General features: G+C 31.4%; 1 protein-coding gene across 1 annotated transcript in view; it reads left to right on the top strand.

Moving 5' to 3' along the window:
- The first annotated feature begins 430 nt into the window (after positions 1 to 430).
- The window catches only part of LOC139517277 (uncharacterized), a 28863-nt gene continuing 17532 nt past the window's right edge, over positions 431 to 11761 (top strand). Inside the window, exons 1-8 of the mRNA XM_071308173.1 lie at positions 431 to 481; positions 4111 to 4189; positions 6282 to 6469; positions 7527 to 7681; positions 9547 to 9737; positions 10509 to 10550; positions 10769 to 10962; positions 11457 to 11617. Of these exons, the coding sequence (XP_071164274.1) occupies positions 479 to 481; positions 4111 to 4189; positions 6282 to 6469; positions 7527 to 7681; positions 9547 to 9737; positions 10509 to 10550; positions 10769 to 10962; positions 11457 to 11617 (1013 nt within the window). The 5' untranslated portion in view covers positions 431 to 478. The remainder of the gene's footprint in view (positions 482 to 4110; positions 4190 to 6281; positions 6470 to 7526; positions 7682 to 9546; positions 9738 to 10508; positions 10551 to 10768; positions 10963 to 11456; positions 11618 to 11761) is intronic.

Here is an 11761-nt window from a genome sequence, read left to right as displayed (position 1 = left end):
CAAAAAGAACACCTACGACAACAAATAGAATATCAAGTTGGTTAGTTCGCATACATGGCAGGTATGCCATCGTTATTCATAAAGTTGGAGATCTTTCAAAGGTCACACGCTCAGTTCTAATAATACAGCGGTGCATTATACAATGAAATAGCCGATATTTACCTATATAATACAGTACATAAACCAGGCAAATATTACATAACACTTTCATTGGAAGCTCTGGTTAGCTCTGGTTTCACCAGCACGTTTATGCGTACGTGACAAGGTTACAAACGAATGATTTATATAATCATAGATTAACAGATTTATACATTGGCATTAATTTAATAACCGATATTGTACAATGTTTAAATTTAACAGCATTAAAATAGTAAGAACCTAAATACCAATGTTATTATAATATAATACATAAGAATTATAATTGCGATCGTCAGGTCAAACAAAAAATCGGACGTGAAGTGAACAGTAGGCTTGCAAAATGGTATGTATAATATAATCGTTAAAACATACTGAATTCAATATATATTAATAGGAACTTTTGAAACTATTGGATAGCAACGCTTGACAAAACTTAACAAAAAGTCAAATAACAGAAATAACGAATTCCAAAGGTGATTCAGGACGGAAAGTCTTATGAAATGACAAAATCAAAACCTCGAACAAATCTTATGAATGGGAAACTTTTATATTCCTGAATAGGTACAGGTATGTCCTTATCTAATAAATGGTGGATTAAACCTGTTCTGTAACTAGCTAAACCTGTCACTTGTACGACAGTTGCACTGAATTACATTATATTGACAACAATATGTGAGCAAAACAAACAGATATAATAGGTGAAAATGTCAAATAGGGTTACAGCAATCTCCGTACAGCGCTCGTTTCCTTTCCGTATACTTAGTACACTACAATACATATTTAGTGTAGTGATACGAAGTAAGTACGGAATGGATGTGAGCTCTGCGCCGGAGATTGGGGTTACAGCTGTAACATTTCTAATATATGATGCTTTACTTTCAGTTGACCTTTGATGGATTAGGCTATTATTGTTTTTTTAATGATTTTTTTGTTTATAAAACTCTTCAACTTTTTCGTTTCTTTTGCTTTCCAAGGTTTGCTTTTATTGTTACTGATTGTTTTTGGATGAGGATAAATCCATGAAGGTGCTTTAGATGCATGAAACTATAAAGTAACTTTTTATAGCACTGGATCGAAAATCTCAGTCCCCGATGATATCATCACTTCTGTTACTTCGATACTAGCAGGATTTATAACAAAACGTTCTCAAATTGTTCGTTTATAAATTCTAAAATTATTTATAAACTAAGGTTTCAACTTCCCCAAGGAAAGGTGACCTGAGATGAATTTGGCAATACAAATGTCTTTGTGTCTATATTGCTCTTCCGTTGTCTGGGGTCTAATTCATAATTAGCTTTTAAACATTTGGCTTCGAGCGGTACTGGTGAAGGTAAATCCAGAAAAGTGGTTCGGATGAAAATAAAATCATATAGTGTAATCTACATTTTTCTGAACAGTTTTTTTTATTAAGTGCCGTGATCTCTACTGATGTATAAATATCACTATTGTTTTGTTTTTGTTTAATTTTTCTTACAATGGATAATTATCTACATGTGATATAAACCTGAGTGTATCGGGTTAACAATTCAAGCAGATTAATCAACCATTAATATAAAAAAAACGAAGATGTGGTGTGATTGCATATGAGACAACTCTCCACAAGAGACCAAACTGACACAGAAATTAACAACTATAGGTCGCTGTACGGCCTTCAACAATGAAGTTTTTTTTTATGTGCAACTACTCTAAAACAGTGACACATACTCATTGAATGTGACACGTTTGTTTCATCAATATAATCAGTCATAAAAGAGGACGAAAGATACCAAAGGGACAGACAAACTCATAAATCTAAAACAAACTGACAACGCCATGGCTAAAAATGAAAAAGACAAACAAACAACAGCACACACGACATAACATAGAAAACTAAAGAATAAACAACACGAACCCCACCAAAAAACTGGGGGTGATCTCAGGTGCTCCGGAAGGGTAAGCAGATCCTGCTCCACATGCGGCACCCGTCGTGTTGCTTATGTGATTATTTTTATAATATTGCAAGCTTGTTCATATCGTTTATCAAAAGTATTTTTTGTTTGTGAAGTATTTGTTTATACTTATGCTACTGCATAGTTTATGATCAACTACAAATACTTCTTTTAGAACACGACATTCGATATTTTGTTGTTGCAAAAGCCTTAGTATTTGGAGCAATATTTTAATCTAGTATGGAAATATGAACGGAAAGATTATACCCCCCTTAAAATTTGATTTATTTGATAAATAGACAAAGAAAAGCACAAAAGTCCACGATTGTTAGGAAAAATTTAGGCAAAAAATGCACATCAGCATGTTGGAATACAGCTCTGATCGATTATCCAATAGGCAAAACAAACAATATTCATCAAATATACCCGCCTTGTACGCCACATGAAAGTTTCATTTACAAAAAGACTGATCAATGATGCTCGAATCAAAAAGTTAAAAAGCCTAACAAAGTACGGTTGGATAGCATTTGGGATTAAAAGACAATCCAAAAGAATTATCCAAATACAGCTACGGTAAGCTATATTCCCGGGTTGAAAATCCTTAGTTTTATGAACATTTCAAAGGAGTCTCATCTCTTAAGATATGTAGAACAGTCTAAGTCCTCTGACATATGTCCTTCCTAAATTTCCTAAGTTCTTTCTAAGGTTGTCGCCCTTTGTTTGGTAACAATAAACAAACAGTGACACTTGAACAGTTTGTTACAGGCATTGCTGTGATTGTTAATCTTTTTTCCATAGCTAACACAATACAAGTTATGCCTATTGTCTCCTTTTTTGATTGTTCATTCTGAGCATTGACATGCTTGTACACGTTTGTTTGCTAACAAAATGCCAACAATGTATGTTGTCTTCTCCTTTTGAACAGTTGATCATGATTCCAAGCGTTGACATAGTCACTCCTCTCTGTTCGTATACACAATACAATGTATATGCTCTTCTTTACATAAAAACCCCTCCATTTACGATATTCAATAAGTCAAATTCTTCTTTGCAAACAAATAACGTGGAAAGTCTGTGGTTTTCTCTAATATAACGAATCGCACATGCAATATTTATTTTAGTTTTCTAGGTGTAGGTCTATATTGTAATCAATGCTGCTATAGTGAAATGTATCATTATATTGGCAAGGGACATTAACTACTCTGTAGTAATCTTATTTTATTGATAAATGTTATGATATAATCTATACACTTAGTGCAGAAATGTCAGTAGTGATGTCGCTTTAGTGTCATAAACATATCTGAATTGACATTTTGACCTTCAATAGCAATTGTACAAAAAAAAAATTCAAAATTAGACACCAAAAAAATAGTTTTGCCCACAGGATCTTTTTTGTAGCAAAATAGCATTATTGGATAGGGCAGGTGATTTCTCCTTATCATCAATGACAATAATTTTCAAAGACTATCTGCGGTTTATACGTATCAACAGGCATACAAAAGGAGATAAATTTGTCAAACGCGATTACACCAATTTATGTTATGATAATCTTTTAGATAGTTGTAAATATATTAAAATGTAATGTGACAGAATGATAAATGCTTATGTATTTCCGATTACAAGTAGTCTTTAATATGGATTTATAATACATTTATGAAAATATATTGTTTCCAAATGAATTTAGTTTAATAAAGAAATTTGTACCACAGTGCATTATTTTGTAACAATAACAATTATATTGTAACAAAATAAGGTTAATAATCGATTGTAATATAACAGGAAACAAATAGACATATTAAACTACAACATTCGTCATAAAACAAAAGTTGCTCTATATATAAGCAGCAATGTCCTTTTTACATCTTTTATACGAAAAGTGAAAATAGAATGGTAAAAAATTGGAATTCATTCAAAGATGTTAGCGAAATTTATCATTGTTATAGATTGAAGAAAACTCTTGCAAAATACTGTTCCAATAGATAAAATATATTTAAATATGAAGACAGATTTATCAAAAATAATTGCCTTTTCTTGCCTTTTTCAGGCCACAGCACTTTGTGCGTTGGGTTTATTGTTAGTAGTCGTTTCCGTTTTTTCTCAATCACTGAATCAACACAGAGGACGTAAGTATTCTTGTAAAACAGGTTAAATTACAATGTTAAACACCTGCCTACTAGCCAGCACTTCGGTGTTACCATTGATATGTTCATAACTATAAATTAACTGTTTATAAAACTTTTTTGTTTTGTTTTGAAATACTAAGGCTTTTCTACCTCAGTAATAGATTACCTTAGCTGTATTTGGCTAAATCTTTAGGAATTTTTGGTCATCAATGATCTTAAGCTTTGTACTTTATTTGGTCTTTTTAACATGTTTTGGTTCGAGTGTCACTGATGAGTCTTCTGTAGACGAAACGCGTGTCTGACCCAAATATAAGATTCAATCCTGGTATCTATGATGAGTTTATATAGTATTCGTATAAATTAATCAGTGCTTTAAAAAAACTATGTTTCTGCTGATTGAAATCACAAATCATGATAATGATTTTTCATCAAAAGCGTGGAGCGTCTCTTATATGTTTTTTTTAATTCAGTAAACAGAATTATGGAGAAAAAAAGCAATAAAGAAATGAAATTACCAAATATTAAGTACAATACATATAAAGGCTATAAAGAGCATGTGTCGCTCATCTGTATATATTTGCATCTCCAACATTTTAAACTTGAATGCAATTTAATACCAAAATAATTGTTTAGTTGCTGTTGTTTTGCTGAGAATTTCAGCTGTTTACCGTTTCTGCTTATTTTTCAAAGAACTCGAGACAAATGGCAAAAATTTAAAAATTAATCTGAATATGTGATATGGCATTCTGTAGATTATGTTTTGATAATAATCTTTCCGAGAACAGTTTCTTCCTTTTTATGATAACGTTTTGTTAAAACACACTAAACGTGTCGAAAACTGTCATTGATGGCAATAGCTTGTAAAAAACATGTGATAACTTTATAACCAACAAGTAGATGGATCTTATCATTCTGAGCGGATTTTTTTTCAGTTGTTTATAACTTTTTATGTCAATCTTTTTTTTCTGATGATGTTTGATTTTTACAGCTTCTACCTATGTATTATAGTTTTCGAGATGATCGTGTGAATAGCAATTAGGAATATCTTTATCAACTTGGGTTTTTTGCCCAAGCAGACATCACTGTATGTTATAGTTTTTCATACATACCATAGGGATCGTTCACCTCAAACTTGTTTTTTTTTTTATTTTATTGGAGATGTTTTTGAGAAAATTTACAACAACAGAAGCTAGGTAATTGCTCATCTGGTCATATGTTCAGTGAAACAAAAAGGGACAAAGATGACAAGGACGTGCAAGCATGTGATGTTGAGAGTTATATACAATATTATATCACTCTCCACACTGAGAAAATTTTCATTCAGAACTAGTAATTAGTGTTGCAGAAAGGCAATCATCAAGTAAATAAAAAGGAAAATAAATAGGGCAAATGGGATTCATATTAACAACTAGCTGCGGAACCGTAGCTCTTAGGTCCTTATGTTTTTTTTTAACTATTTGCGGACCATAGAGCTACGGATTTTTCCTATTTCAAAACGTTCGGAAATGCGACCCAGGTTCAGGTCGCACTTATTTCTCAAAATAATATTGTTTATAATCCATACAAAACTTGTCAATATATATAGTTCGTTTCGTTAGATATTTTTCTAGGATATGACGTATCTATTTATGTTTAAATATTCATTTCCTAAACACTATTGTCTAATTATTTCCATTTGTATACATTCTCCGCCTATTTTATTCGGCCATATTGAATCTCGTCGTGACGTCACGAGAAACAAGAAAAAATAGTCAAAAAATAACATAAGGACCTAAGAGCTACGGTTCCGCAGCTAATTAACAAACATATATTTTAATCCCTCGAGAACTGGATAGTTTCTGCAGGTATATTAACAACACAAAACATAAAATTCTGTATACTTTATGGAACAGAATGTCAGGCACATATCAATTGTACTACACCAGATGCACATTTCGACAATTTTTGTCTGCTATATGTATTATTGAGTGTAGTTCATAAAGGAAACGTAATATTAAATGTATATTCCCTCTTTCTTACTGTTAGCAGGAAAATAACATATATTAAATATATTACAATTTGTACAATTAATCTTTTCTTTGAAAAATTTCAGCATGGCAAGTTGTTTTTAAGATCCCAGCTGGTAAGAGACCAACAGGATACAACAGTATAATGGATTTTTGGAAATCGGCTGTAGCATACAATGATGGCAATGTTCATGCAATGAATGATTTCTCGTCTTCCAGTGAAATTTACAAATCCAGTATTCTGAATAATTGGGCATTACAAAGTATATCGGCCGTAAGTTTTTGCCGTGTATAGTTTTTCTGTTTATTTGACAAAATAATATGTGAGCTATTTTTTGATAATGTATAGAAAATGATCGTTTGAAGAGTTAATTCTATACTGCGCTAGCTTGCTAGTACAGCAGTTTATATCATAAACAACTATTTTTTTCGCAATATTCATTGCATGACCCATGTTATTGTTTACATATAAAATGTAACGTGCGTTATTGATATTGCACTCGTACAATACAGTATAAGGGTTATAAAAGGCAAACATTTTCATGGAATGCCTACGCCAACTTTAGATTTAAAATTTATAATAAATTCCCAAATGTAATGCACATATACTACCACTTCAACTCAGTGACGTCATTCCGTACAATAACTTCCATTTCACTTTAGACGGATAGGAAGTCATTATATATCAGTTGTTCCCCCAAAAGTTCTTCACAGTGAAGAATTACTATGGAAAAATAAATGCCATTAAGAACAAATTCTTCCATTTGGCAATTATATCTCTGTGTTGAACGACAACCAACGAGAAAGAAAATTTATTTTGTTTTATATTATTCATATAAATGTGTGGATCCTTTAACAATTCACAAAAAAAAAACTAGCAAATAAAGGCAACAGTAGTATACCGCTGTTCAAAACTCATAAATCCATAGACAAAAAACAAAATCGGGGTAACAAACTAAAACCGAGGGAAACGCATTAAATATAAGAGGACATATTTATCATATTAATGTCGTTTATCACTTCATTTATAACAAAGGAGCTGTCAAATGTAAGCATACCCGGTTAAATGTAACGAAAAAAACCAAACTTGCCAATGATCTCATCAGTAACAACTTTTCAATATTTTAAATCCATTGGTTTAAAGATTTTCAAGTTTCAAAATACAGCTAGTGCCAACAATCGCTCGTCGTAATACCCAAAATTAAGTTAAGAATTGTTGAAGGACCCTCTTAAAAATTGAAAATCTGCTTTATTAGATACAATTATCTCAGTAACTAGGAATAGTATCATCAATGGTTGTCAAAATATAATCTTTTTTTTTTACTATTTAGGTTAGATTATCAGCTTATAAAAACAACCAAGAACAGGGGTTTGTCGTATTTGATGCTATGGGAAAAGGAAAGAATGACTGGTTGGATTGCGGAAACATTCTAGATTCATCATGGACAGATATAACATCAAAAACAAAAAACTTTTGTGCATTCGAGTAGGTCGCTTTATTTTGGCGTATAGTATTAACTGATAGAAGTTTTCAATTATATCATGGGATATATTTTGGATTTTGCATACGATTATAAGTTTAGTACAGCGTTAGAAGCTGAGAACAAGTGAACTCACACAGAATATTTAACATATATTTTTGATAACTTATAACGAGGTTTTAAGTTAAAATCTAGACATTGCTTAAAATAATCGTTATTTGAAAGATTTTGTTTAATAAATGTTCAAAAGCAAATAAAAACTATTAACGATATTGAAATTTTTCAAGATTCAATCTAAAATCCGGAAAATTTGCTAAGAATAGTAATTAAGAACATGACATGCTTTTGTGCTTTTATTTTTTCCAAATATAACTAATGATGACACACTTATAGCAATACTATCATGGCAATTGGAAACAAAAACTCTACGTTTGCATAGAAATATTATACTCTAACAAGCTAACAAAAACAAAAACCACAAAACAATGAGTGATCCCATACAGCAACAATAACTGGACTTCCGGCGCCTTGCAAAATGTAATGGAATCGAGAACGTTTGTGATCAGTCAACCTCTCCCTAGACTTGGACAGTAGTGTAACGCACAACATTATAACTTTTGTCATAATTACTTGTTTTATTACTGTACACGAAAGTCTCGGTTAACTTCATCATGTCAAACCGAAACAGGATTTTAATTTCATAACGTTTGTTTGTCGTTAAGTCTGAGTTGACATTAAGATTAAACATTAGAAAAAAAAATCAGAATCATTGTTTTGTAACTTTTTTCTAATTGGCTTACATATGTTTGAGATCCTTTTTTCTATGATATTATGTTATAATTTGAAGATAATTCAAGTTATTCAAATAAAATGGAGGTCAAATCGAAGATGTATTGAAGAGACAACAACCCAACCAAAAGGCAAAAGTACAATTGTTTATAATACTGGGCCTTCCAACTGAATTCTGAAAGTTTAAAACAAAAGATAGGCAAAACAGTTTTAATAATTAGCATTATATATGAAAAATATGTTTAAACACAAACTATTTAAAACTTATCAGTTTGTTTCCTCACATGGCTGCTGAATGTTCTAAATGGCTCTAATTTGTCATCGTTTGTTCATTTATGTTGGGTTCTTGTAAAAAAGAAAACAACAATCGTAGATTTAAAACACATACATTTTAATACCAATATGAATATCACTTAAAACGACTCAAATATGTCAAATAAAACGTTTTATTTAATTTTTGTCGCCTCATCTCACTTCAACATATATCTTTAAATAACGTATAATACTGTAAGAATATGATAAACCATTTATCCTGGATGGTGCTTCTCTTTTGCGAGCTGCATAGGAAAACTCTAAACATTGAAACAAAAAACATGTACATGGTTGAATAAAATTTCTGTTGAAATTCATACTTACAGTTTGATCAAATAGCTATATGAAACATTTTGTACAACTTCACAATCAATAACAGGTATTGTTTGACAAAATTGAATTATATTAGAACATTATTTAATGCCTGATTTAAATTTTATAAAATGTATTCATTTATTTCAATCTATGTTTAAACTAAACTAGTCAATTAAATAATGTAATCGTGTACTAGTAAAACGTTACATTTTGATATTCAATTTTGAAAAGTGTCTTTCCCCATTATTAGGTATGAAGATCAGAACGTTAGTTCTCCTTTGTTTCACAGTTTTAATATATAAAGGCAACAGTAGCAAACCCTGTTTTCAAAATTCGATGTAGGAAAAAAAAAACAAATCCAGATTACAAAAACTAAAAACGGTTTAAAAACATCAACTATAATAGATAACAAAAAAATTAATTGAATTATATCAAATTATATTACATATTTCAGACCCAATTCAGGTAATACTTATAAGCGACAGGTATTCATCAACGAATATTACAATGGCTGTAGTAACGATGTAGGATGGATCATATTGAAAGATTATGACGCTACACAGGGATGTTCCAGTTGGGATGTAACTACAGATACACCATATTGTTACTATTCCGGAGATTCAACAAATATCAATTGGGAAACTGGTATGCTATAGTTTTCAAAAGAAACTTTTGTATCTCATACCAAGAAAATCTAAATTAAACAAACGGGACATTTTCACCCTTCAACAAGATGGATCATTCCTAGTTTTGTGGTATTCCTTATAGAACAAAGTTAAGAAATACTTGTCAGGCACACATTTTATTCATATCCCTCACAAACTACAGCAAATGATTCCGCTACTACAATGATAGTGTGTTTTTTTTAAGTTTTGTGAATCAGGTCAGTCTGTAGGGCTTAAGTTTATGATAAAAACAGCAAATACGTGAATGACTTTATCATGCACTGTCATGGACTGCTGAAAAAACATGATAGTAGAAAATTATACAGGTTGTTATTTTACACTGATGTTTCAGATTAGGGTAAAGTTTTGGTATCATTAAAATGTTTAAACCCGCTGTAATTATTTGCACCTGTCCTAAGTCAGAAATCTGATGTTCAGTAGTTGTCGTTTGTTAATTTGGTACATAAGTGTTTCTCAATTGTCGTTTTAATATAGATTAGACCATTGGTTTTCCCGTTTGAATGGTTTTACACTAGTAATTTTTATGCCCTTTATAGCTTGCTGTTCGGTATGAGCCAATGCTCCGTGTTAACGAAAGTACTTTGAACTGTAATGATTTAGTTTTACAATGTGTGACTTGGATGGAGGGTTATTTACAAGTATTATAATTCAGTAAAAATATGTATTTTGATTTTCCAAGAAAATGGTTGCGTTTATTTTTACTCATTTTTATTGTTATTTTTATTTTAAGGTAATCGACAGAAAGCCGACTCATTTGTTGTATCTGTTCTTGGTAAGTACTGAGTCCAACATTTGAACCGCACACAATATCTTTTGAACATCATGAAGTGCATGCTTTTGTATTCGTAATAATTGATTTAATTCTTTGTTTATTTGTTTTTTTTTACTTTTTAAAAATCTGCATAGTTATACTTAAAAATACAGATAAGTATAATTTAAAATTGTAAATGGAAATCGGGAATTTTTACGTTTTCTGAATTTGTATTATAGCATGGGATATGGTTTTCAAAGGAGCAGAAGGTGTAGTGCCAACTCAAGGATCTCTAGTAAACCTGTGGACTGGCTCAGACTTAGTAAACGATGGCAATGTCGCAGCACAGTCTCTCACATGGGCCCCTGGATTAGTGTACAAATCTCGGGTTGTAGAGAATTGGGAAAGCTATCCAGGATTCTTTATTGAAAGTGTATGTTAATTTGTATCATTACATATTAAATTTATCATAGTGTTGATAAAGCTAGAAGCGTGGTATATATATGATTATAAAAACACAGACTGGGAACAGTATTTGACATATTTGGTGACTTGTAATAGCTTGTTAGTAAGGTTTCATTGTATAAGCGTGTTAGTAACCTTTAAAGAAACCGTTGTAACATGATGCCACGATGAGCAATCAAAAGAACCGTGGTGCTTATCCATCATGCTTAGAATAGAATTAAAAAAATATTCAGTTCATGAAATAGTTTTATATAATTCTCTCTGCTGCAGACCTTTTTTGTTTGAATATTTTTGGGTTTCGGTTACCAGAAACATGGTCTTGTTTTGTCAAGGGGTGGGGGAGTACTCATTGAAATTTCTGTTTTCTTCTACAAAAATGATGTGCATTTCGAAAAACTGCGTATAGATCAACAAAGCGTTAGCAATATTTCAGATTCAAGATTTTTTTACATATCGTTACAGGTAAAATATGCTTACTATACCTCAGGTTTAGAAGTGGCTTACACAGTGTTTGATGCCAGAAATACCGACAAGAACGGATGGTTTGACATCAGTAACATACTGTATTCGTGTTATCATGATATCTTGTCATACAGTACAATGGTGGGATCCAGTATTGTTGGGTATTATTACTCTTTATTTATAGTTTGACATCAGGAACATACTTTATTCCTGTTTTAGTGATATCTTGTCATACAGTTCAGTGGTGGGATCAAGTATTGTAGGGTATTCTTTATTTATGGTTTGACATCAGCAACATACTTTAC

The sequence above is a fragment of the Mytilus edulis genome, chromosome 3 (assembly GCF_963676685.1).
Source record: "Mytilus edulis chromosome 3, xbMytEdul2.2, whole genome shotgun sequence".
NCBI lineage: Eukaryota > Metazoa > Mollusca > Bivalvia > Mytilida > Mytilidae > Mytilus > Mytilus edulis.
Note: the sequence above shows the minus strand (reverse complement) of the source record. Positions and strands in the feature narration are given on the sequence as shown.